General features: G+C 49.0%; 1 protein-coding gene across 1 annotated transcript in view; it reads left to right on the top strand.

Moving 5' to 3' along the window:
- Positions 1-27,283, top strand: part of SUMO1 (small ubiquitin like modifier 1) — a 179,504-nt gene extending 152,221 nt beyond the window's left edge. Inside the window, exon 5 of the mRNA XM_069615510.1 lies at positions 25,888-27,283. Coding sequence (XP_069471611.1) covers positions 25,888-25,956 — 69 coding nt within the window. The 3' untranslated portion in view covers positions 25,957-27,283. The remainder of the gene's footprint in view (positions 1-25,887) is intronic.
- The last annotated feature ends 389 nt before the right edge of the window (positions 27,284-27,672 follow it).

Here is a 27,672-nt window from a genome sequence, read left to right as displayed (position 1 = left end):
CGAGACAGTCGCGGCGGCCCTGGCTCAGCCTGTGGAGGCTACACCAGTGGTGGCGACCTCAGGGCTCAGAGTCTCCCTGCCACCGCGGAGGGAGTCCTCTTTTATGCCCATCGACAGGACCCCTGTGAACCCTCCGACGGAGAAGAAAAAGGGGGGCAGGAGGTCGTCGTGGATTCGGCCTCAACCTCTGAGGAAGAGCTGATCGAGGTCTTAAGCCACGGCGTTGGCGTGGAAGAAGACCAGCCCGTCGGGAGGGATCCCGACGTAGGAGACGACGATAACGTCGAGGGTGCCGACGGGGCCCCTGACCGCCCGTCGGACTCCCCTCAACCAGCGCCGCAAGACAACTCGGCGGCCATTTTGTTGGCTATACAGTCCTTATGCTCGGAGATAAGGACGAGACTGCCGTTACCACCAGCGGAGGAACCGCTCCCGAAGGGGGACCCGGAGCCAGGCCCTTCTGGGAGCCCTCCCCCTAAGAGAAGAAGGATTTATCCTCCACCTCCTTTTCAGCCATCGCGTCCTGTTCAGCCCTCCTCCCCGTCCACGACTCGTGGGGATGATACGGGGACTGACATGGCCGCGACGGGTACGGACAACGAGGTTTACGACCAGGATCTTCCGTCGTCACCTCCCACCCGGGCTTCCCCGCCCGACGAGATTGGATCGTTTCACTCCATGATCGCCAGGGCATCCGAGCTCTTCCAGCTCTGCCCGGAAGAAAAGAAGAAGGAAGGTTTCCTTTATCAACGGCGCGAGGCCAAGAGGAAGACGGTCCTCTCCGTGCCTCTACTGGACGATATTTGGGATGAGGGCCGCCTCCTCCTCAAGAACCCATCCACGACGCCGGCTAGAAGGGATCGGTACGAGAAGAAGTACCGGGTCCCGGACGCGGCCCCCTTGTGCCTCCGGGCACAGCCGACCCCGGACTCTGTCGTCGCCGCGGCGGCCAGGAAGAAAGCGGGGGGGTGCGGCCTCTACGTCGACTTCCCCGCCGGACGGCGAGGGAAAGAAATTGGATACGATGGGACGCAGGGTCATCTCGTCTGCAGCGACGACGATTAAGGCGGCCAACGCCTTGGCTATCGTAGCCCGCTACGACAGGGAGCTGTGGTACAAACTGGCCCCCCTGCTGGACTTCCTACTGGACGACAAGAGGGCGGATGCCCTAGAGATCCTGCAGGAAGGAGAGGTGGCGTCGGACCACGCCATTACGATTGCGACGGACATCGCTGACACTGGATTTCGCCAGTTGGGCAACGGCGTGTGCCTTAGGCGGCGTGGATGGCTCAAGGCTACTGACTTCCGTCAGGACGTGCAGACCAGAGTCTTGGACATGCCGTTCGATGGAAACAACCTGTTTGGGAAAACAGTGGACGATTCCCTTCAAGCCATCAAAGCGGACACGGAGACGGCCCGGGCTCTTGGGGTTCTCCAGCAACGGCGGCCGCCCTTTCGGAGTGGCGGAGGCAAACAGGGTGCCTCCAAAGGTTCCGGCGGCGGATTTTCCACCTACCATCAAGCGGCCCGTTCGTCGTCGCAGGAAGCTTACAGGGGACGAGGCAAGTCAGGCGGACCCCGCCGTCGTCGCCAAGGAGGTCAAGGCGGCAAAGCCTCGTCGAAGCAGGACTGAACCGGCCGTGGGGTCGGGCCCCCACCGTAGCACCCCGGTGGGAGGCCGGCTGGCGGGCTTCGTCAGCGTGTGGGAGTCCATCTCCACCGACCGTTGGGTGCTGGACGCCCTAGCCCAGGGTCACGCGCTCGAGTTTCAAAAAAGGTGCCCGCGCGTCCCCCCTTGGAGGTAAAGGCGATGCTCAGGAAGGGCGCCATCGAGCTCGTCCCAAAGAGGCTTCGGGTTTCGGAGTTTACTCAAGATACTTCCTCGTGAAGAAGAAGACGGGAGGATGGCGTCCCATCCTGGACCTACGACGACTGAACAAATTCATCAAGGCACAGAAGTTCCGGATGGTCACCCTCCAACAGGTCCTGGGTCAGCTGGAGGAGGGCGATTTCCTGTCGTCGTTGGATTTGGAGGATGCCTACTTCCATATTCCCATCCTAAAGGGGCACCGACAGTTTCTCAGGTTCGTGGTCCAAGGGCGTCTCTATCAGTTCAGAGCCCTCCCCTTCGGACTGAGGTCGGCACCCAGGGTGTTCACCAAGTGCCTCGCACCGGTGGCGGCGCAACTGCGCCGAGAGGGGATCCACGTCTACCCCTACCTGGACGACTGGCTCATCCGAGCGAAGACGAAGGAGCTCGCCGTGGAGCACACGGCAAGGACCGTCCAACTTCTCACGGACCTGGGATTCTCCATAAACTACGCCAAGTCCCACCTGGTGCCTGCGCAAGACAAGACGACAGTGTCGCTCCTGGCCTATCCGTCGGAGGAAAGGACGAGGGCCATTCTGGGCAAGGTGCAGCGGATGCTGGTTGCGGACGCGGCTAGAGTGAGGTCCATCAAGTCCCTCCTCGGAATGATGTCTTCTTGCATTTACCTCATCCCCCTGTGCAGGCTCCGGATGCGCCCGTTGCAGGAGTTCCTGGACGCGCGCTGGATCCAGACTACAGGCAGCTTCGAGGAGAGGATCACACTCGACGGGAGTTTCCGACAAGCGATCCGGTGGCTGTGGTCAGTATGACGCAGAGATCAGTGATTGGTTACTACTACGAAAGACCGATCAGAAACGAAACTGATACTGGTTTTTTCTTTACCGAGGATTCCCAGCCTGACGATGGGGAATATTCATGAGCATGTGAATCCATGCCAGACCCATGCTGGAGAACAACAGTTACAGGTAAGTAACTTGTTCCTTAATTTGCATAGAGGAATCTGACACTTCCCTTTTCAGTCCTCCATAAACTTGAAAGTATCACTAAATAAAAAAAAAACAGCTTTAAGCAGTGCTGTGTTTTGGCCTTTTTGCTGTATAATCTGTACGTGCGTGTCATGTTTGACTCTTTGAATCTTGGAAATAACTTTCCACCACAAATGACTTTCTGCCACGACTTGTCCCTTAGTTTGGCTTTCTGATGCTACCATCATTATGGAGAAGACTGTGATTGGGCTACATCGTAGTTTAAGGGCTTTATCAGATTTATCTGTGGCTACTAATCTTAAAATAAATCCAAATAAAATGAAAGATATGATTATAGATTTGAATATGACTATAGATTTGAATACCAAAAGAAGGAATACATTTGAATGGAAACTTGATCTGACAGAGTGGTTCGCAAATATAGATATTTAGGAGGTTTTATTGGTAACGGTTTAGGTAGTTCGGTGCTAATGAAATCTGTTACTCCAAATTTGTTTAGCATATTTCGTTTAAGGCCTTTTATATCGAGGCTATGGTTTATAAATCAAGTATAGTTATTGGTATTCAACATGGGTTTTGAACCTTTCTATGGAAAAATAGACTGCATTAGACAGCTGGAGGGAAAACGTTGCTGTTCCTCTTTACGTCTTCCTAATTCTGCCATTGTGGAAGCTATTAGTTGCAAACAAGGGCTGTTATCCAAAAATAAACTTAAGGAAATTAGCATGTAGCTCCTTTAGTTTTAAAATGATGTCCAAAAGGGGTACTCCTTCCTTGTTGGGTATTTTTGCCAATTTGCGAGAAGATGATTCTAGTACATGGAAAGTTTTTGGTAGGGAGATGGAAAACTTTCACTTAGCTATTGACCTTATACAATTGTACTAATTTGAGTTTATTGTTGAAGGAACTGAAACAGAAAGGCTTGGTATGGGATAGAAATGAATTGATAAGTCAATTAGCGAAATAAAAAGTAAATGCCAAGAATGTGAAATTGGCTTTATTCTGTCCTAACCCCTTCAGGTACATTATTAGAACTAATTGTAAATAACTTGGTGTGTTTTATTATGAGACTCTGTATGAACATGCTATATACTTTTGACAATACAGGGTCCTTGGTATAATGTACCTTATGATTCAAGGAAGTGTTGACTGTGTCTCAAGGAAATTTAGACCAGTATTAACTGTGTGTGAAGACCTTGGAGACTGATATATTAAAGGGTTTCTCCAGTATGGGGTCCGGCATGGATTCACATGCTCATGAATATTCTCTGTCGTCAGGCTGGGAATCCTCGGTAAAGAAAAAATCAGTTCAGTTTCGTTTCTGAACTGTCTTTCTCGTAATAACCAATCACTGGTCTGAGTCATACTGCCCCCAGCCAATGACTGCCCTCTACCTAAGCCCCTCCTCTGGCAGCCATCTTCAGATTTTTACCGCACGTTCAAGTATTGGGAGTCCTCGTGCTATAGCTCTCAAGCTTTTACAGCGTTTTGCGATTTTTATTTTTTAATTTTTTTTGTTTTTTTTGTTTTTTCAAAGTTTACTCTCATTTATTCAGTCAATCGAGCCTCAAGCTCCACCGATTCTACTTCCGATCAACGGGGACCCGTTTCGGAATTTTCTATGCCCCTCAAGGGTGAGTTTTTGTCGAGTTTCGCTTCTTTGAGGATTCCGGAAGATCTTTGAGGCCTACCCCGCGTGGACATGGCCCAGGACAAAGGAAACGCGACGCCCGGATCCAAGCTTTTCAGGAGCTGCCCTGGATGCGGATTACAAAATGTCTTCAAGGAAGATGAGCACTCTCGGTGCCTCTACTGCCTTCATGACGACAAATCGCATGTGGAGAAGGACACTGCGTTTTGTAAGAATATGTCCGAACGGACAATGAAGGATCGTCGTACTCCATTCACCAACTGGCTGGAGGGGAAGAGCCCAGCAGCAGGTGAGAAGAAGTCCGAGCGGTCTTCTAAGACCTTTGAGGGCGCTCTGGCGTTGGGGGCCCAACAGAAGGCAATGCTCCGTGGGCACCGGGAGCGCCGATGGGTTGGGCTCTTTGGCTGCCAGGCAGGGCGCAATGTCACCGACGCCATCAACCACGAGCCAATGCTCTTGCTCAGGGAAAAGGAAGTCTGAGAACCCGGGTTAGCTTCGTGAAAAGTCCCGGTCGATCCCGACAGCGGCAGCCGAGGGGGAGCAAGGCAGCGACGGCCCCCCCCCCCCCAAGGTGAAGGTCTCGGGCACGCCCAAAGTCGCTAAGGCCCCGATCGTGGCAGCACTGTCGAAGCCTGCAGAGGCTATCCCAGTGGAGACTACCTCCGGGCCTAGTTTCCCTGCCACCACGGAGGAATCCTCTTTTCAGCCTATCGATAAGACCCCCTTGAAACCCACGGGCGGAGAAAGAGAGGGGTGGGCGGCACGGTAGCCATTACGGACACAGATACCACCTCTGAAGATGAGCTGGCTGGCGTCGCAAAGATCCTGTACAAAAAGTTCGAGGAGGACCGGTCCTATGGGAGGGATCCCGACGAGGTGGATGAAGAAGGCAACAGTGGTGCTGACGAGGAGCCGCAGGCCGTGGAGGAGACGGAGGATCCTAGTCCCCAACCGTCGCTCCCGGTGCCTGTGCCGCAAGACCACTCAGGAACGATCTTGATGGCTATTCAGGCCTTGTGTACGGAGATAAGGACAAGGTTGCACTTACCTCCAGCGGAGCCTGGACCGTCGTGAAGCCCACCGAGCAAGCAGAGGCGAATCCATCCCCCTCCTCCTTTCCAGCCTTCCCCTCCACCGGGGGATGAGACTGTAACGGAGAGGATGGGGACGGATGACGGTGGTGACGACGGAATGGACCTCCCCTATCCCCCCCCCCCCCCCCCCGACGAAGTTGGCTCCTTCCACGCATGATCGCCAGGGCATCTGAGCTCTTCCAGCTCTTCCCCGAAGAACAAAAGGGCTTCCTATACCAACGGTGGGAAGCCAAGAGGAAGACTCTCCTTGCAGTCCTGTTACTGGACGTCATCTGGGACGAGGGGCTGGCGCTACTGAAGAACCCGTCCAAGGCTCCTGCTAAGAGACCGGTACGAGAAGTAGTAACGGGTCCTGGACTCCGCCCCTATGTGCCTCAGGGCACAGTCGTCCCCGGATTCAGTGGTCCCCACGGACGGCAAGGGGAAGAAGCTGGACGCCATGGGACGACTGGTCATCTCGTCGGCAGCGACGACTATTGAAGCGACCAACGCCCTCGCGATCGTGGCACGCTACGACAGGGAGCTGTGGTTCAAGATCGCTCCCCTGCTGGACTTCCTCCCGGACGACAAGAGGGCTGAGGCACTGGAAATCCTACAGGAAGGTGAGGTTTCTTCGGACCACGCCATAACGGTGGCCACGGACATCGCCGACACCGGCTTACGTCAGATGGGCAACAGCGTTTGCCTTCACCGGTGCGTTTGGCTCAGGGCCACCGACTTGCGCCAGGACGTGCAGACCAGGGTTCTGGACATGCCCTTCAACGGAAATAACCTGTTCGGCAAAACAGTGGACGAGTCACTGCAGGCCATCAAGGCAGACACCGAGACGGCTCGGGCCTTGGGTGTTCTTCAACAACGATGGCAGTCCTTTAGAAACTCCAAAGGCAAGCAAGGTGCCTCCAAAGGATTTGGCGTCGGTTCCTTGTACCGCCAAGCGGCCCGCTCTTCGTCGCAGGAAGTCTACAGAGGACGCGGCAAGACAGGATTGCGTAATCGTCGCCAAGGAGGCCAAGGCGGCAAGGCTGCGACGAAACAGGACTGAAATGGCCGTGGCATCGGGCACCCACCGAGCGCCCTGGTGGGAGGCCAGCTAGCGAAAATGAGCATGTGGGAGTCCATCTCCACCCACCGTTGGGTGCTGGATGCCCTGGCCCGCGGACACACTCTGGAATTTCAGAGACGGTGCCCCCGTATACCACCCGTGGCCAGAAAGGAAAACCACGTCCCACAACTACTTCTAGAGGTACGAGCAATGCTAAGAAAGGAAGCCATAGAACTCGTCCCAAAAAGGCTCCGGGGCTCCGGAGTGTACTCGTGGTGCTTCCTCGTCTGGAAGAAGACCGGCGGTTGGCGACCCATCCTGGGCCTTCGTCGTCTAAACAAGTATATCAAGTCTCAGAAATTCCGGATGGTCACCCTCCAGCACGTGCTGGGACAGCTGGACGAAGGCGATTTCCTATCGTCGCTGGACCTGGAGGATGCCTACTTCCACATCTCCATTCTAAAGCGACATTGCAAATTTCTACGATTCGTGGTCTAGGGGCGGCACTATCAGTTCAAGGCCGTTCTCTTCGAATTGAAGTCGGTGCCCAGGGTGTTCACCAAGTGCCTTGGACCTGTGGCGGCGCGGCTGCGCCTGCAGGGGATCCATGTCTACCCCTACCTGGACGATTGGCTCATCCGAGCAAAGTGAAGGGAACTCGCCGTCGATCACACAGCGAAGACCGTCCAAATGCTCATGGATCTGGGATTCTCGATCAACTTGACGAAATCCGACATGGTACCGTCGCAAGTCGCCCTGTTCCTGGGAGCCAGACTCGACAAAGTGGCGCGATTGGCTTCACCGTCGGAGGAAAGGACGAAGGGCATCCTGGGCAAGGTACAACGGCTGTAGACCATGGACGCAGCCGGGGTGAGGTCCATCAAGTCCTTACTCGGCATGATGTCCTCGTGCATCTACCTCGTGCGCCTATGCAGGCTGAGGACGCGACCACTGCAAGAGTTTCTCGACGCCCGTTGGATGCAAGCGGCGGGTAGTTTCGAAGACAGGATCTCACTCAACGAGACTTTCCGCATCTTGCAGCGGGCATGGACTTCCAGACTCCGGCACATCAGCAAGCTGTGATGACGGACGCCTCCCTGGAGGGATGGGGAGTGCACACCGGAGATCTCCACGCAAGTGGCCTTTGGCTCCCGGAGGAGAGGTCACTACACATCAATGTCCCTCAAGGACAAGGTGGTGAGGATCTTCACCGACCACACCACCACGATGTTCTACATCCGGAAGAAGGGGGGCACCAGATCCCCAGCCCTGTCCAAGGAAGCGCAGGATCTGTGGCACTGGGCCATCGCCCAAGGGATGTTTCTGGTACCCTTCCATCTGGCAGGAATAAAGAATACCATTGCCGACTCCCTCAGCAGGGAGCTCGTGCCACGAGTGGGAGCTGCGGCAGGATCAAGTGGATTTCCTATTCCAACGATGGGGCAAACCCCAGATCGACCTATTCGCGACAGCGAGGGGCGCCAAGTGCCGGAGGTTAATCAGCAGGTTTGTCCAGCCAGGGAGCATGGGCGATGCCTTCGCATTCCCCTGGGAAGGCCTGTTCCTGTATGCGTTCCCACTGTTGCCGTTGATACTGCGACTCATCAGTCAACTCAGACGGTACCGGTGCAGGATGATCCTCGTCGCACAGGCGTGGCTGAGTCCGATTTGGTTCCCGGACCTTCTGGACATGTCAGCGCCCCACCCCAGTCAAACTGCCGACAGACGCAGATCTTCTCGCCAGAGAAGGAGGTGCCATCCTCCGCCACGACCCGGGGTCGCTGAACCTGCAGGCCTGGCTCCTGCAGCACTAGAGTTCGGAGGGTATGATATCCCGGCGGACTGCAAGGAGGTGCTTGCAAAGGCCAGGGCGTCCTTGACTCTAAAGTGCTATGGACACAAATGGAAGAGGTTCTCTGTCTCGTGCAGCGCACAGAAGATTAACCCTCTGCGGATTACGGCCCCTCAAGTGCTGCTGTACTTGCTATCGCTGGCCAAGGCAGGACTGGCTCATGCCTCAATCAGGATCCATCTGGCGGCTATCTCCTGCTACACCAGAACTCCGGGGCGATCATCTCTGTGGTCCCATTGCCTGGTGAAGGAGTTCATGAAAGGACTGTTCCGATCGTTCCCACCAGTGAAGGCCCCGGCGTTGGAACTCAACGTGGTGCTGACCAGGCTCATGGGGCCGCCGTTCGAGCCGCTGCATTCAGCACCGTTGAAGTTCCTGTCGTGGAAGACAGCGTTTCTTGTGGCCATCGCCTCTGCACGACGAGTGGTAGAGATCCAGGCTCTTTCCTGTAAACCTCCATACCTGACTTTCCACGAGACGAGGGTGGTGCTGAGGACGCACCCCTCCTTCATGCCCAAGGTGCTGTCGGACTTGCATCTCAACGAGCACTTGGTGTTACCTGTTTTCTTCCCTTCGCCTTCGTCGCCGGCCGAGAGGATATTGCACTCGCTAGATGTGGCTAGAGCGCTGAAGTTCTACGTGGACCGCACGAAGAGCCTGCGGAAGACATCACAGCTGTTTGTGAACTTTGGACCTGTGAATCAAGGAAGGCCCTCTCGAAGGCTTCCATTTCCAGATGGCTCTCCAGCTGCATTATGCACGGTCACCGGTTGGCAAAACGACCCTTGCCCGGCCGTCCGAGCCCATTTGACCAGAGCGATCGCTGCTACCACGGCGTTCCTGTCTGGTGTGCCCCTGCTGGAAAACTACAGGGCTGCTACGTGGAGGTCGATGCACACCTTCACAAGATTCTACTGCGTCGACCGGGATTCCAGGGAGGAGTCAAGAGTCGGCCAGGCAGTGCTGCACAACCTGTTTGCCTGAAGGTGGGCCTGGTGAGGAGGTAAGAGATGCTTAATGTTGAGTTGAGGAAATGCTTAATGTTGAGCCTTGCCACCTACCGTGGTTGTGCATGTGTGTACTGCTATGTATTCATGAGCATGTGAATCCATGCCAGACCCCATGCTGGAGAAGTAACAAGTTACCTACCTGTAACTGTTGTTCTCCAGCATGGGTCTGGCATGGATTCACATGCAAACCCTCCCTCCTACCCCTCTATGGCTCTTCTCTTGGCCCTACTGCCACTTTATGTGCTACCAAATCTGAAGATGATTGCCAGAGGAGGGGCTTAGGTAGAGGGCAGTCATTGGCTGGGGACAGTATGACCATGAGACCAGTGATTGGTTATTAGGAGAAAGACAGTTCAGAAACTAAACTAAAACTGATTTTATTTTCTTTACCCAGGATTCACAGCCTGACGACGGGGAATATTCATGAGCATGTGAATCCATGCCAGACCCATGCTGGAGAACAACCGTTACAGGTAAGTAATTTGTTCCATCTTATATTTGTAAGGATGTATATCGTACATTTGTAAGGTTGTAAGGAGTTGGATACATTCTGGGCACAGATTTATTACTCAGGTAGTCCTTTAATAGTTGCTGCTACGTTTTACCGATGCAAGGAATTTGATAAACGTATGAGCCAGGAATAACTTTAAATTGTATGATTTTTAAGATCCTGTGCTATTAATACTTTGATGTTTTGTGTGATTTTGGATTTATGTATTGTTTTTTTAATATAGGAATTACTGCATATTTTTTTTATTTGGTTTTATTGAATTTTGTTCATTGCAAGTCACATTACATGAAAAAATACAAACTCAAGGTTACAGAACAAGATCGGAGCTTTTTAACACTATCATCTTTTCATACATCTTATACTTGCATCCGTCCTCGAACTGCAACAGTTTAACATGACTTCCCCTTCACCCTCCCTCCTCCCCCCTGTAGGTTGAGCAAACCTGCTAGGGACTGTATCTGTGTGTTTGTCAATAGGTGGTCACAGTTTTATCGATGAGGGGATTTCCTGTTGGGCAAGTCTTCATTGCCTTGATACACAACTCCTTAGATCACATCGATTACGTTACAACCCTGAGTGGCTTGCCTGAAAAGTGTTTATTTGTAAAGCCCATCAATATAGCCTCGCATTTTGAGGATCGTCCGTGGAGAGATGCTGTTATCGTTTCCATTATGTATATGTTGGAGGCTACATTGATCCATTAATTTTTATGCGGGACCATTTTGGAATTCCATTTTGTTAAAAGTATGGCACGAGCAGCTAGCAATAACTGAGGGACCAGACCTTTAATCCTTCATTTGTCTTTGTTTTTTTCAAGGCCAAATAATATAAGGTGAGGGTCGGCAATCCTATGGATACCGTAGGCTATATCTTTAATCCAGCCCAGAACCTCATCCCAAAATACTTTTATTCGGGAGTAACCCCATCACATGTGCCAATAGTTGGCGATCTCCCCACATTCCCCCCAGCATCTTAGGTTGGCCGTTTGGAACATTTTGGAAAGCCTGAGGGGGTTGTACTGCCATCTATGTAATAGTTTGATAGCATGTAATTTGTATTGGCTTGATATGGATGTTTGCGATGCCGCTTTACACATTCTTCCCCACATCTGGGCTTATCTGTTCCCCTAAATCTCTCTCACATCTACCTCAACGGTTCTGTGATTCCCGTCCCCTGCTTCGATCAATTCTTTATACATTGCTGATATCGGGCCCTTCATCTCCGTCCTAGAGTCTAATAGCGTTTCAAGGGGGGGGGGGGTAAGGTCTCTCATCAACATGTTCTTCCATGCTGGTTTTCTTAAGATGTCTTTTGATCTGTATATATTGGAAGGTGTACAGTGGGCCTATTCCCAGGACTTCTGTCAACTCCGGGAGTGTGACAAGAGTCTTTTTTTCTGTAGTTGCCCCACCCTCTCTAGGCCAGCCTCATACCATGTTTGTAATCTCTCTACGTTGGGGGATGTGCTCTTTGATTCCCGGGTACCTTAGGTGGCTCAGTGGGGATGGCCATATGGAGATCTTATGCATCCCTTTACCCTTTTCCCAAATTTCCCATATGGTGCTCAGTATTGGGTGGTCTTTCAATCTATTATGGAGCTTTTTCTTGGGGGCCCAGAGCCACTCCGAGACTGTGGCCGGTGATAGATGGTGATTGTCCATGTGTATCCATTGGGGGTCTTTGTAGTTGTGTAGATGAGGGATTAGGACGCGTAGTTGGGCCGCTTCATAATATTTTCTGAAATCAGGGAGCCCCACCCCACCTTTGTCTTTGGGAAGTGTTAGGGTGTCATATGAGATTCTCACCTTCTTTCCCTGCCAAAGGAATTTCACTATGGCTTTCTTGGTCTCTGGGGAAAAAAAAACGTTTTGGTATCTCGATGGGTAGTATTTGAAAGGGGTACAAGAACCGGGGGGAGGCAAACCATTTTAATAGCATTAAGTCTCCCTAACCCGGAGATCATCTGCTTGTTCCATCTACTTAGGTCAGCATAGAACCGTTGGAGGAGAAGGGGGAAATTGGCTTCATATAGATCAGCCAGGTCTTTGGTGATCTGTATTCCCAAATATTTCAGTTTAAAGTGTTCAATCTTGAGACCAGTGTGGGGAACCTGGTTTAATTTTCCTCTATTAATCCCTGTAGCGCAAATAGAGTAGATGTAGTTTTGTTCATCTTAAACCAGGAGAGTTGGCCATAGTCTTCTAGTATGTGGAGGGCCTGGGGAATGGATGCCATGGGGTTAGTTATATGCAGGAGTATATCGTCGGCGTAAAGGGCCACCTTATTTCCATCTCTCCCAGCCGAATACCTTCTACCGTAGGGTCGGCACTCATTGTCTTTGCCAGGGGTTGTAGGGAAAGTGCAAAAAGAATTGCGGAGAGAGGGCATCCCTGTCGGGTTCCGCGTTCTAAGTTGAACCATCTGGAGTAATCTCCATTCACAAATATGGATGCTTTGGGCGCCCGTATTCCCTTTCTGAACCTTGGGCCTATCCCCACCTTACGTAGGACTGCTCTCAAAAAACCCCACTCTACTCTGTCAAAGGCTTTCTCTGCATCGATTGAAAGGAGGGCAGGATCATTGGGCATATTCTGGGATGTATGAATAAGGTGGAGGGTTTTGCACATTGTGTCCACTCCCTGTCTCCCCAGTATGAATCCAACCTGATTGGGGTGTATAAATTGGGGCATTAGTGTCTCTAATATAGCGGCGAGAACTCTCATGTACATTTTCGCGTCTAAATTGAGTAGGGAGATGGGGCTGTATGAGCCACATTTTTTGGGGTCTCTTCCGTCTTTGGGAATTACCATGATCAATGCGCGGGTGAAGAAGTCTGGGGCCTTCCCTGTCTCTAATATCTCGTTAAAGAGCTCTGCCATGAATAGCGTTAGTTGTGCACTGAATGATTAATAAAATCCAGCCGTGTAGCAGTCTTCCCGCGGGGATTTGCCCAATGTTAGCCTCTTTATTGGATCTTGGACTTCTTGTTCAGATATAGGGAGTTCTAGCAGCTCTGAGTCCGGGCCTGATATCTTGGGCATATTGATAGAGGATGGATAAGTCTCTGTATCTGATTGGTCATATCTACCCATACCTCGACGACTGGCTCGTCAGTGCTACATCTCCGGAAGCGGTTCACCACTCTTCCCATGTCCTTATGAATACACTGCACAACCTTGGCTTCTCGCTCAACTTCAAGAAGTCACAGCTGCTCCATACACACTGACTTTCCTGGGACTCATTTGGGACACGTGCTCCGAGAGGATTTTCCCGTCAGAAGGCAAACGCTTGGCCATCAAGAGGGCCACCGCCCACTTCCTCAGCAGAGAGGGGACCTCTGCATGGTGGTGCTAACATCTCCTGGGTCTACTAGCGGCTGTCCTGTTAGCCATGCCGCACACAAACTAAGGATGAGAAGGATTCAGCTGCACTTAGCGGCCTCATGGTGGAATCGGGGCTCCCAATCTATCTATCGCAATTTTATTTATAGAGCGCTTTGGTGCAAAGCGCTCTATAAATAAACATCTCAGATTGATTGATTTAATCAACGTTCCTCCATCTCTCCACCAGGGCCTAACTTGGTGGTCCTTGGAATGCAACCTTCGGAGGGGCACGCCCTTTCGGCCGCCCTCTCCCCAGGCCACCATCACCAGACTCCTTGCTCGAGGGCTGGGCAGCCACCCTGGATGATCTCTCGGTCCACAGCACCTGGACTCGACAGGAGCAGGAATACCACATCAATTGGCTGAAGCTGAACCGCATCTGGCTAGCACTCAGAGCATTCCTACCACTGCTCAAGGGAAAGGTTGTCCTCATCCAGACAGACAAATCGACCAGCATGTACTACGTCAACAAGCAGGGAGGCACCAGATCCCCCTCCTCTGTGCAGGCTGGCGAACAGCTTGTGTGAATGGGCCCTGGAAAACGATATCCACCTCTCGGCAGTCCACCTCCTGGGGGAATCCAACCTGGAGGCGGACAGTTGAGTGGCAGCTAAACAACCTCGTTACTCAGGAGATCTTCAACAAGTGGGGTCACCCCAAGTGGATCTCTTTGCCACCTGGCACAACAAGAAGTGCCCCAGTTCGCATCCTGGCAGGGTCAGGGCCCCGGCTGTCTTGGAGACGCATTTCACCTCCAGTGGACCAGCATGAAGGCCTATGCCTTTCCGCCCACTCCACTGATCCACAGGGTAATTTGCAAGATCAAGGAGTCTCACCGACTCCTCCTCATTCTGATTGCTCCATGGTGGCCGGCCAGGCCATGGTTTTCAGAGCTCCTCAGCCTCTCGGAGGTGCCCCCTATACACCTCCCGACGGGCCCAGCACATCTTCTGGCACAGCAGGTGGGTAGAATCATCCACCCCGTGCCAGGGAAACTAGCCCTCACAGCGTGGTACCTTAGCCTCTCACAGGCCAATCTGGAGAGCATACAGGGCGCCAGGAACAAGGCCACCAGGGCCCAGTACAAAAGCAAATGGACCAGATTCTGCCACTGGGCAGACTCCAGGGGAATCGACTCCTTGGCCTGCAATTTGGACAACATGCTCTCCTTTTCAGCGCACCTCGCTCATTCGGGCGTACAGGTGGACACCTGCCACACATACCTTGCAGCCATTGGGGCTTATAGGAACTCGGAGGAGGGCATCTTTCCTCCTCCAACCCCGTAGTCCAACATCTGACGGGTCTTGCTAGGCTCTACCTGCCTGTCAAGAGACCGCACCCTGTGTGGCACCTTAAAATAGTCTTGGGCGCCCTTTCGCACAAACCATTTCAACCACTGGCGTCCGTGCCCTTTAGGCTGGTCACCATCAAGACGGCCTTACTTGTCAGTCTTACCTCGGCTCGCAGACTCGGCGAGATCCAGGCGTTGGTCACCTCCGAACCATATACCACCTTTCACAAGGACAAGGTAGTCATGCGGACGTACCCGGCACTTCTGCCCAAGTTTCCATCTGCATTTCACTTGAACGAAGAAAGTCCTTCCTACGTTCTTTCCCGATCCCAAGGATGAAGCAGATGAGTGCTGCACTGCCTGGATGTCAGGCGTGCTCTAAAATTCTACTTGGACAGGACCAAGGCCTTCCACAAGTCGGACGCTGTGTTTGTCCCCTTCGAGTCTCGAGGCCAGGCTATCAGGCCTCTGAGGCCTCCATATCCCACTGGATGGTCTCTGCCATCAAGGAAGCGTACGAGGGCCAGCACAAGCCGCTCCCGGCCAGCATGCATGCCCACGCAGTCAGGGCCAAGGCAACAGCCATCTCATTCCAGCGCCATGTCCCTTGGCAAGTCATAAGCAGGGCGGCCACTTGGGCCTCTCCCTCGGCTTTCTACAAGCATTACTGTTTGGATGCCGGCTCTAGATCTGATGCGGCTTTCAGACAGAGGGTTCTCTGGAACCTATTTGCTTAAGGAGGGTCTCGTCTCCACCCTGGGGCTACAATCAGTTGTAATCGCCCATACAGTATGGAGGAAAGGGTACGGGATGTAAGAGTAATGAGAAGTTACTCATCGTACTGACTAACATACTCTTAGTCCATAGTCCCCTTTCCTCTATACGTCCCACCAACCTCATCCTAATACTGGTGTCATTAAGCAATGTTAGATCTATCGTCGATGCGTCAATGGGGACTGCGGTGTGGCACCGCAGGGCGGACTCAGGGCAACGCATGCTCACTGGGCTGCGGCCTCACGGGCCTCTAAATTTAAAGGGAAGAAGGTTTTTTCTGGTGAAAAAGGTTCAGTCTCTTTGAAGGGACGCCCATACAGTATGGAGGAAAGGGGACTATGGACTAAGAGTACGTTAGTCCCTACGGTGAGTAACTTATTTCCTCGTCGAAGAAGTCGTCTTCGCATGACTGGCGTCATTCGTCGTCTAGCAAAGAGGCTTCCAGACACCATTCCAGCTACGCGTCCAGGCGGTCTTCTTCGCCGCAGAAACACCGGCTGCCGACTGGGGCCTTGATTCCGACCACGACTAGCTCGTCGACGATGGTAACACTGTCGACGACGACTTTGCTGCCGACGATTCCTTCGTCCACCATGTCAGCGACGACCCTGGCTACGGCCTAGCTGGCGACCACGACGAATGCCCCGTCGCCGACTGATTCGGCGGAAGTGGAACTACGGAGTTCTTCGGTTCCGCTGGGGACCGATGGAGGGAGGGGCACTGCCTTCGGGGGTGGTGCTGTGGCAGTATGGGACCGGCAGCCTTCCAGATAAGCTGCGTAATTGGCCACTATATGCATGTAATCATGGCCATTACGGAGCATTTAATTTTCTTCTGCGTACAGTTTAGGCTTTATTTATTTTCATTAAAAAGCCTACTTTTTGAGGGGGCGCTGTTGCGCGCAACTAACATGGCCGCCTGAGAGGAGAGCTCCGGCTCAAACATAAATCCTGTCTCTAATCCTTTCAGCGCCGCTCCAAACACTTGAAAGAGGAAGATTTATGTGGCGGAAGACCTCCGGAGCAAGCACCCGAAGAGTCGAGTGACTACGTTGAAGAAAAGCCGCAATATTTGGCAGGAAGCGTTCTGGCGGACAGGAGGTGCTGACGCGGCCGCCTGCCGGCTCCACAGAACATCTGTGTGCCGGAGGTGCGCCGGGAAGAGCGGGCCGCAGTGGGGGAGGTGTGCTGCGGTAACTTTCGTACCGCGTTGCCCGTGAAGCGAAGGGCAGGGCTGCCGTCCTCGGCTCGGAACGCAGAGGAGCCGCCAGCGGGGAACATCAACACCCGGAGCTGACTACATTAGGAAAGGAGAGCGGAAGGCCAGCTGAGCAGCTGAAGGTGCGTTATACGGCTCAAGGCCGTGCTACGCGCTGCCGGTGGGCCAGCCCATTCATCCCCTGCATTGGCGGACCGAGGAGAACACTGAGGAGAAACGCGAAGACACGCAGGGGGGTCATGTCGCACCCCCCACATCAAGTAAGTGAAGCAGGGCAGGGAGGCCCCCCCCCCTCCAACGACGACAAACACCAGTGCCACGCCATAACCCTTGGGGTGAGACCACGGGGAGGCTCAGGGACAAATCCCAGGAACTGGTGCCAGCACAAAATTTGATTTTTTTAATTGTTTTATTTTTTTTTTACACAACAAATCATCTTGTAACTAACACTGGTAGACGCCTTGAGAACACTACACCCCCATAAAAGACAGTATTCCTTTTACTCCTCAGTGCATGACACCGAATCTCGCATAGATTACTGGCTGGTTTGCGCATCTCTTATGAACCAAATCGAAAACGGCGAAATACTTCCCTGCTCCCTGTCGGATCACTCCCCTATCCTCTTAGACATGACACTAGGAAACCTGAAACCCCCGGTCAGGAGATGGAGAATGCCTCCCGGCATCCTTAAGGACCCTATTTACTAATATTCCGATATGGCCTGGTACGCGATTCTTTGATACTCAGATCCATGGTGGTAGAGTTTGTCTGGTGCGGGGGGGGCGGCCAGAATGAAGTGGGAAAAAATGGTAGAACCCTACAACAAAGGTGGTATAGCAGCCCCAGACTTTGAATTATATTATCTCAGTTTGTTAAACACTGGTACGATGAGCAGGACACCTCACCCCACATTTGTTTAGAAAAACACGCTGCACGCCCAACTGACTTAAGGTCAGTCATCTTTAAAGGAAAACACAGAGATGAGTGTCCATTCGACCCAGCCAGTACAACTGTGCATGCATGGTCCAAAATTTACTGTAGGCTTGGGTTGGAAACACCTTACTACGCTGAGGCCCCGTTCTGGAACTTTCCCGGTATAGCACCCACATATGATCCAGATGTGCAGAAGACATGGGACCCAGAGGGAGAATTCAAAATCAAAGACATATTTCCCAATGGCAGATTTATAACGCTGGAAGAGTTCAAAACATAGAATGAGAATGGCCTTTAAGTCTAGGTGGCCAATGTTCCCAGATGAACCCCCGCCGCACCCGTGCCTGGTGGCCTTGTCAACCCGGTCGGGAACCAGTGTCTCTGGGCTATACATGGCTGTGCAGGCCAACATTCCATCGGTAAACATAATAAAGACCTCATGGGAAACGGACCTGGGTGATGTCATAACTGAAAGATCCTGGGAGAGGTACTGTGAACTGACCAAGAGGGTATCCATGAACGCGGGCCTCCGGCTGATTCAATTTAAGGTGTTGAATAAGTTGCACTACACCCCCCAAAAAATTGCGAAATTCACAAATGGCAGTTCCGGCAGGTGTCAAGTGTGGGGCGGATCAGGCAGACTTGATACACATGTAATGGAGCTGCCCACACATATGTGTATTCTGGGGGGAGGTGGCGAAAATCCTAGAGGGAGTAACTCAGATACCGGCGGACCTCGCACCGCAAAAATACCTGTTTGGGCATATAGGAAAACAGTCAGAGATAACCAGAAGGCTCTTTAATATTGCATGCGCGGTGGCAAAAAAGTGCATCCTGCAATAATGGAAGAGTGCACAGGCACCACAAGTGAGCCACTTTCTCAAGGAACTGATGTACGTTAATGAATGTGAGGAACACTACGTATTGTCTATCCCGAACTCATGTAAACCAAAGGACCTTTGGGCCCTGTTTAGAGTATATCTATGCGAAGCGGATTCGACCAGTAGCAGCCCGGCAGGGCCCAGTAATATGTCTATTCTGCAATATCGCACTTTGTTATATAACTGAACTGAATGTCTCCGATATGGATATATATGGAATGTCGTGTTGTTGCAATGTTGTGTACCACAATCATTAAATAAAGTTTTTTTTAAAAAAAAGCCTACTTTCTTCCACCACATGGTACTAGAGTGCAAAAGGTGTCTTGGATCTGCACCAACGAATACATTTCTTTTCAGTGGCAGAGGCTTTCATATGCATGATAGTTCAACCTAAAGCGCCCATTTAATTATGTTTTTATATTAACACATCATTAAATGGGCGCTTTATAAATCTATGTCGTCTGCTAGATTGACACGCAAAAAAAAATAAAGTTGCTTTAAGTCATTAATCAAATGTTTTCAACATCATGAATAACAATGAGCTGGAGGTTTGTTGCAAAGAATCTCCATATCTGAGTTTATTATATAACCTCTTTTATTACATGTCTTAAATCACAAAGTACTGTGGGGTTAACAAGATCTTTCAGGTTGACATTATCTTGCATTCTGGTACGTATAGTGTACCATTCAGGACGTGAACATTAAAGCCACAATTATATTCTTTTGGCTTAACACGTAGCTGTAAGGATTTACATGTTGTCATGTGGCGTTATTATGCAATTTGTGTTTTTTGTAAGTAAACTCTATAAGACATCATTACTGTTGGCCTTGAAATACAAACTATTTGTACCAAGTAAACCTTGGAAGCTGTATGTCAAATTTGCAGAGTGGATTAAAATCCCTGCTTCACAGTTCAGGCAAGGTTTGTGATCCTGGTCCCGTCCCACACTCCCCCCCCCCCCACCCCCCCCTTGCCTACCTGCCCCATCTGTCTGGCCACCCCACTCTGTCCTTTTTGGATGCAGCCAGAGTACCAGTAGTTCCTTTTTTTTGCACTTCCACCACTCTTTAAACCCCCTGATGTGATGGCGATTACAGGCTAAATTGGCTGTGATGCATGTCATGCCAGAGATGCAGATTCTTGACTATCTTGGAAGAAACCTATCGGGCAATCAAGACTGCTCACCTATGATGGAAGTAGAAGATGTGGGGGGGAGGGGGGGAAGGTACAGGCGAGTTATTAATACTCTGAGTTCATGTGAATTTATATTAAAGAAGCAGCAAGGAGTAAGCCACGAGACATATACACTTTGGGCCTAATTCCCAGAAACCTTTTATAATCGCAACAACCCATTGGCAAACGCTCAATGAATTAGGCCCTTTGTCATGTGCATTATATAAATTGTCACTACTATTAATTGTATAGTTTAAACGGTGGAAAAGTGGCCAGTCAGGCTTTTTTGAGTAGTAACTAGCTGGCAATAAATCACTTGTTATAGGCATTTCTGTTTTTGCTAAAAAGGCACAGTGGCAAAATTAGTTGCCCAGGATCACACACTTTAGTGTTGAAGCAGGGATTTGGGACCAGTCTGCAACTTATGCACTTGTCTGCATTTCTTCCCAACTGTAATTACAGAATCATGTTTTTGGTTTTGTAGACAATGTGGGGATCCACATTAATTTCCTGCAGCAGACAGCAGGGAAGGTAGCTTAGCAGGTTGTGACTGTTGCTGAGATTATGTGTACAAGTTCCTGTAAATAAATCATATGCTAACACTTGCTTACTCACACTCCCTCTGCAGAAATACATTAGTCTCTATCTATAGTAGTTCTTAACAGTTTCCGGGGTCCAGAATTTTGAAAATAAAGCTGTGTATGTAGCACATACTGACAAGTTATTTTTGAATTTTTTTTTATTTACTTTGTGTACAATTGCATTTGCAATTTTTACAAGCGTTGCAGATCATGTTCAAGGAGCCACACAATGGAGAAAGAAACAACAAGGAAGAAGGAGAGCAAAAAAAAGAGGACCACAAAAATGAGGCAGAGGATTCAGACAGAGGGGACCGAGATAGCGACTGATAGTTATTTTATGGCAGAATATTTTCCACAAGTGTAATTAAATGGTTAAAAGCAAGCCAGACAACTTTGATCTAAAACTCTTTTGTTCTACGGGTCCGATTTTACGGGTCCGATTTTACGTATGCATTGGGTGTATGTTGGATACGTTTTACTTTTGCAGAGGAGAAAACTAATTTTTACTCTCTTGAAATTGCATTTACTCTCTAATTTGAAAAATCATGCGTAAAATACTCCCACCTCAAAATCTTATCTGGAGCACTGGGGACCAGCTTTGCTCCTTTGCTCCTGATGGAGATTCTCGAGGAAGATCCCTCGACTACGACTTTGCCTAGAGTCCAGAGGAGGATGCTCATCAGTTCCTCGATCCTGCAGCGTTGGGCCTACAGCTGGCAATTCCATCCACGTCAGGCGGCCGGGGGATTGTTCTGCCTCAGTATCTGCTGGTCAACCCGCATTTCGTGCTCTCAATGCAGGTGCGACTACGCTGCAGTCGCTCCTCGGACAGTTGGATGTCCGGCTCCTGGTACACCAAACCCCGGTGTGGCCCTTGGGGCAGGGTTTACAAGCAGTAGTTTTTTGTTTGATCCTATGGGAAAAAGGCGAAAGGCAGTCTTCTCTATCCCCATCTTGGACCACTTGTGGCAGGAAGGGCTTTGCACGATGCACCATCCTTTAAAGGAACCTGCGGTCCAGGGCTGCTAAGTTCGAGGCGCCTGAGTCCACGCCAAAGTGCCTCACGTCTCAGCCCACTCCGGAGTCTGTGGTGTCGGCGGCAGCATGTAGGAAAGCACGTAGCCAGCATAAGTGTGCGACTTACCCAGACAACAGGGGCCGTAAACTGGATGCTTTTGACAAGAAGGTGGGGATGACGGTGAAGGCGGCCAACTCATTGGCCATCATGGTGCGCTACGACAGAGAAATCTGACAGACTGGTGCTGCTGCTGGACCATCTGCCTGAGCAGGAACGGAAGGAGGCGATGCTTCTGGTTCGTGAGAGGGAGGAAGCCTCCAATCATGGCATTAATAATGCAGTGGACCTGGTAGAATCCGGGTTTAAACGGATAAATAATGGGGTCGTCCTCCGGCGGCAGGCCTGGTTGCGCTGCATCGATTTTCATCCTGAAGTACTGCACAAAGTGGTGCACATGCCTTGCAAAGGTGAGCAGCTGTTTGGGGACAAAATTGCAGACGCCCTGAAGAATATGAAGGAGGACTCGGAGACGGCGAGGTCTCTGGTGATGCTGCAGGGTAGGAGTTCGTTTTGTCCCTTTAGCTCATTTCGGGGAGCCTCGGAGAACACCAGGTTTGCGGGATCTTGCGACACAAGCTACAGTCGCTCCATATTCCTCCCAGGGGTTTCGGCGATCTTACCAGTCAGCTCAGCGGAATGAGGGCTATCAAAGTCAGCGAAAAAGCGGTTTATCCTCCTCTGCTACTATGTGCCGCCAGTCCAAGCCTCAACAATGACTGCCACAGGGGCAGTCGACTTGGAGGGAGAGTGGCACAACATTTCGACGAGTGGCGCTTGATTACGACGGACCGATGGGTGCTGGATGCAGTCCAATACGGCCGCTCGTGGAGTTCCGGAGTCCACCACTGCCTATTCCACCGGTGAAGGTTTTGAGCCGTATCTACAGGTCTTGCGGCAGGAGGTGCGCCTGATGCTGCAGAAGGGGGCTATAGAAAGGGTCCCAGAGTCAGAACGAGAACAAGGAACCGACTCCCGTTTTTTTGTCATCAAAAAACCGAACAGAAAATGGCACACAATTCTGGACCTAAGGTCACTAAACAAAAATGTGAAACGCCAAAGGTTCAGGATGATAACGTTGCAAGACTTTATGAGCAGTGCAGCCTGGCGGGTTTCTGGCGTCGTTGGATCTAGAATATGCTTATTTCCACATCCTGATGCACACCAAACATCGCAAGTTTCTACGGCTTGTGGTCTGCGACGAGCATTACCAGTTTCGGGTTCTCCCCTTTGGTCTTAAGTGGGCTCCCAGGACGTTCACCAAGTGCAACTCATGGGCTCTGTTTATTTGCCCAGGCTCCTCCTCTTCCTAGATTGACTCTTTTCCTCCACACGTACTTAGTCCAAGTAGAATTGGAGCTTACAAGGAAGTTCTCAATTGCATGTTGGCAATAATACATGTTAGCCTTCTGTTCACAGATGTTACTTTGGCAGGTCCTCTAGGGAGTGCCTCCTTTGAACGGGAGACCTTGTCCTCCAAGGGGTAGTCTCTCCTGGTGAAATCCCATTTGCCTCTATCCCTAGGGAGGGCATTGGGGGGATTGGGCGGGGGGGGGGTCAAGGGCGCAAGTTTCCGCCTTGGGGGGACGTGACTAATTCCTGCGATTAGTCACAATACCAAGAGAAACTAATTCCATTGAAAGTGACAAATTCCTAACTATGAAGCCATTAAAGTTTAACTGAAATTAAGTCATCCAGAGAACCGTGAGTAAACCTGAAGGAGAAGTTGTTCAGAACTGGAGACCAACACCCTGAGAGTAAGGGTGGCAATCTAAATGGGAACTGAAATTAAGTACGACCGAGATGAAGTGGTAGAACTGAGCCATGCCAGGAAAGGGTTAAGGCTTGCGTTGCTATGAAGGATAGCCAACCTAAAAAGACTAGGAGATCAGAAAGGCATATTCTCCTGGCAGAGAGAGTAAGAAAGAGAATTACAAAGACTTGTGGAATAACTATCCCAAGAGAAAGAGAAAGAGCAAACCTACCTAACTTTATGGGAGTCCATTTGATCTGTGACCTAAGAAAGATGATGGATTTTAATGTATCAAAGGTTATTGAGGTAATACAGAGGGGCATACTGAAATGGGGCCGATTTCGTGCTGGGGCTTTGGGCTAGGGTCAATGGTGCTTTTGTCAAAAATACTCCTACATTGTCCAAACTATCCCTTTTAAAATTTACCAAAAAAAAACATTGCCCGCATTGATAAGATTTTCCAAAACTTTCATTGGGGTGGGTGTGGGGGCTAATAGACCCAAGATTCCAAAATACATCCTAATGCGATCTGTACAAGAAGGGGGTTTTGGGTATCCAAATCTGACAAAATATTGTAGAGGGTTTGTCCTGAAAAAAAAATCAACACTTTACTTAATTGATACAGACAGTGAAGAGCCCTATTGGCAAATCGAGAGAGAAAAATTCTCACTGTATGCCTTACAAGACATGTACACAATGTGTAAGAAGCCTATTTCCGTCAACTGATTGCTGACCATGGACATTACTAGAGAGACCCTACAAGAATTTATGACTGCTAGGGGGGAAAAAATCTGGGTTCCTTACGATGTATCTCTATGGCACAATTTAGGACTACAGATTACAAACAAGACTTTGTTGGAAGAGCTGGATACAAGGTATTCTTAGAATACGAGATGTATGGGTAGGTGGTCAAGTGGTTGTTTGGGCAGCTCAGGGAAACCTTTGGGCTTAGGAGTAGAGAGCATAAACAGTACATGCATCTTAAAGACCTCTTAACTGAACGACAGGTCATGCTTTGTGAACCCATGCAAGATAGACCTGCGGTTTGTAACATCATTCGTTCCTCTCAGTGCGCAGAGCGACATATATGAAACTGATGCCAGTGGTTAGCTCTCATGTGAAGGGATGGGAGAAACTGCATCAAGCTTGGGTGGAAGAGCTAGGTATAGATATAGATATAGGTATATATATAGATATTTCAAAAGATGAGTGGGACAAGCTACTACTCTTAGGCACGCAGTCAAAAATGGATCTGGGCCTGCGGTATGTATGGCAAAGAATTGTCTACCGGTTATACTGGAAACTGTGCGGATGGCCAAGGCAGGCCTGTCTGACAGTGATACTTGTTTTGGCTGTGGGTATATTGGGGGCACCTTATTACATATGTTATGGACATGCCCGAGGGTGAATAGCTTTTGGAGCGATGTTCTGAGCAGACTAGATCTTGTGATGGGGATTGCAATTCCGAGAACACCTTACTCAATAATTTTGTTATCAAGCAAAGGGAGAGTTGGAATGGTCCAAAAGATTAATGAATGGATGAAGAGAGTTCTGGTTGCAGCAGGAAAACAAATATTAAAGGTGTGGAAATTAAGGAAAATGTTGAGGATTGGTTGCTAGATGTCCACACTTTGTCTGAATATGAGAAAATTACTTTTAGAAAGTAGAAACGGGAGGAACGTTACTTTGAAGTCTTGAGATTGTTCAATGAATTGTATAGTTAGTACGATTTTATGAAGTATTTGATAGCTGTGTCTAAATAGTGAAAGCAAACCGTATTGTCTGTTTTATGTTTGTCAGTAATGTTGCTAGTTGTTTTTAACTATTTCTAAGAATAGGGGCTTATTGTTGTGGGACAGAGATTGAATCCATAAATCTTACTAGTGCTGTACTTGCTGTACCTTAAAGCTTGGATATTGTATATATTGTATTGCTTAAATATGTGCCTCTGATGTTATGAATGTTTGTTCCTTTCTTAAATTTTAAATAAAGAGAGAAAAAAGACTAATACGCAATCCAGGTGATTTAGATACTATGATCCTGAAGCTCTCACTCTATTCCCACATGCATATGCCAGTGTTATTATACTACTTCTTGCCATATGAACCTGGGTCCTGGTGGTTAGGCACTGGTGCCAGATATATAATGGCATTGGATATCGGCTGTGTGATCGACTCTCATACTGCGGATCCTAAATTGTACATTTGCATTATGTAGCACTGTTAGAGTACCTGCCTTTTTACATGCTCTTTTATGCGTTAAGCGTGTTTTAAATACTTAGTTCAGCACTGGTCTTCACTGTGTAAAAAAACAACAAAACGGGTGAGTGAAACGGAGAATGGAAGGATGGTGGGTTTAACAAAAGAGGATAGACTAAAAGAGCTATACTTTAGTCTTCATAAAAAACAGCCCTCGGCTATATATTGTTACTGAGTTGACCCTTGAGGATAAATACTTGGTTAAGGTGATGAATACGTATGTAAAATTCATGATTAAAGTTCGAGATTCCATGTACTCTTTGTGAATTGGTAGAAGAAACACATGACGAGAAAGCTTCAAACTAAATGTGTATGATGTAATGTGTTAATAGTTGTGTGATTGTGCATTTTTCGCAGCAGGCAGTTTAGACTCACATTAGAGCCATGCTGTCCTTTACGAGTGTCCAGTTACTCTGATCTCTTCAAATAGCAATGTTTTGACACATATGGATTTATTAATCGTTTTGCTAAACTTTTTTTAACCTAGATTTAGCTTTTTTAACACATTTTAGAAGCATCATTTAAAATATCTGATAACGAGAATGTGGCAACTTGTAATTTCACTCATCCCTATTTTCTCTTTTTACAGCTGGGAATGGAAGAGGAGGACGTGATTGAAGTTTATCAAGAACAGACGGGCGGCCACCCGAAACTTTAAAAACAATGTGTTTTGGGTCATAATGTTCTTATTCTCCCAGCCCCAAACTTCCCTACCCTCTATCCAAACCTTGAAATGCGTTTTATTTTTAAAATATAGTTCATTTGTTGTGTCACTGAAATGGAACTGGCAGATGTCTAATTCGTTTTATTTCCATACGTTTGATAGTCTATATGTCTGCTCTTGCTGTACAGGATTCTCATTTGTGCTTTTATTTTCTGCTGCCTAACTTCCTGGTATCTACCCTTTTCCATCTCTTTGATTCATACACCCACGTTCAAAAGGAATCCGCTTTGAGCAATCCACACCCTTCAGATGCCTGGAAGAGTTCACCGAAGTTCATGTTTCCATATCGGTCATCATTGACTCTTGGACTCAGCACTTTTATATGCAGGGATATGTTGACCATATCTTTTCAGCAAAAGCGAAAATCATTTTCCCTTTTTTGACCTTGTATTGTCGGCTGACTGAACGCTCGCAGTGAGGATGGCTCAATATTTTGATAGGTTTCATTGGGGGCATATTTGGGTTTCTTTTTGTATTTATCCCAAAAAGCTGGGTGTTTTAAAAAAAAAAAAAAAAAAGGAAAAAATTAGCCCTTTAGTCTACAATTATTTGTGGAGTCCCTGCGATATGAGCTGTGTTTTTTGTTTAGATTATGGACCCCCATGCAGTTATCACACAGGACTCTCATTTGAGTATGATTTGTTATACAAATTTAACTTCTGTTTTGGCAAGAGCATTTTTGTCTGTACCAGCTTCATTACCAATAAAGAGGAAACATTTTTTTTAAATCTTCATCATTTTTGTTTTTAAACTGCGTTGTAGGCAAATGTGGAAAAACCACGTTTTGACATCTTAAAATAAAAGGGAATCAAAATGATTGCACTTCATTGACGAGAGAGTTTATGATGCTGGTTAGATATTTAGTGTAAGGAGGAAAATCGGTGGAAAAATCCACTGTTATACATTCAGTAATTAAATGTCAGATATGCACGTTTCTTTACTGAATGTGATTTCCTTAGTTGTTGTTATCCGTTTCTGTTCCCATCCCTCAACATCTGTTTTTCTTTTTTTTTCTGTGGCCGTGGAAAGCTTTCATCGACTATTTTTAACAGTCCCCCATTTAAGGGACTCTGCAGCGGGCACAAAAGACTTTGGAATCATTCTTGGCACATGGAAAATATGTGAAAAGGAATCTGTTGTAGAGAGTGATTAAGTAATATCAAGTTATCATTTGACAAAATGAACAACTCAAACCATTTGCATGCAACCTTTAACCTCATTGTTAACACTTCTTGCAATAAATGTTACTTTTTATATGTTATAGTACATGTAGAGTGTATTTTTATATCTGACTCTTTTCAGTTGTTACCTCTAAGGATATGGGATGTAACCTTATCTGGTATTCAGGATAGAGCATTGTCTCTAAAAAGCAGTCTCCTTCCCGGATTTCCTTTACATGTTGTATGTGCTGTTATGGGTTGTTTGGATAATGCCAAGTGGAGTGATTTGAAATATTGTATTTATATCCAGCCCATAGACGAGTGTTTCGAGGCGCGAGTGAACAAAAGGTGAGCTGTTCTTGGTGTGCAAGTAATCGACTGCTTGTGAAACACTTTCAGTGGATATATAGTTCCCACAAATAGTGTATTTTTACAACAGTAAAGCATTTTTCTCCTTCCATTCAATGGATCTTGACATCAAGGGCTTGTG

The sequence above is a fragment of the Ambystoma mexicanum genome, chromosome 9 (assembly GCF_040938575.1).
Source record: "Ambystoma mexicanum isolate Mex_15411 chromosome 9, UKY_AmexF1_1, whole genome shotgun sequence".
NCBI classification, from domain to species: domain Eukaryota; kingdom Metazoa; phylum Chordata; class Amphibia; order Caudata; family Ambystomatidae; genus Ambystoma; species Ambystoma mexicanum.
The sequence above is the reverse complement of the archived record's forward strand: the minus strand, read 5'-3'. Positions and strand labels throughout refer to the sequence as shown.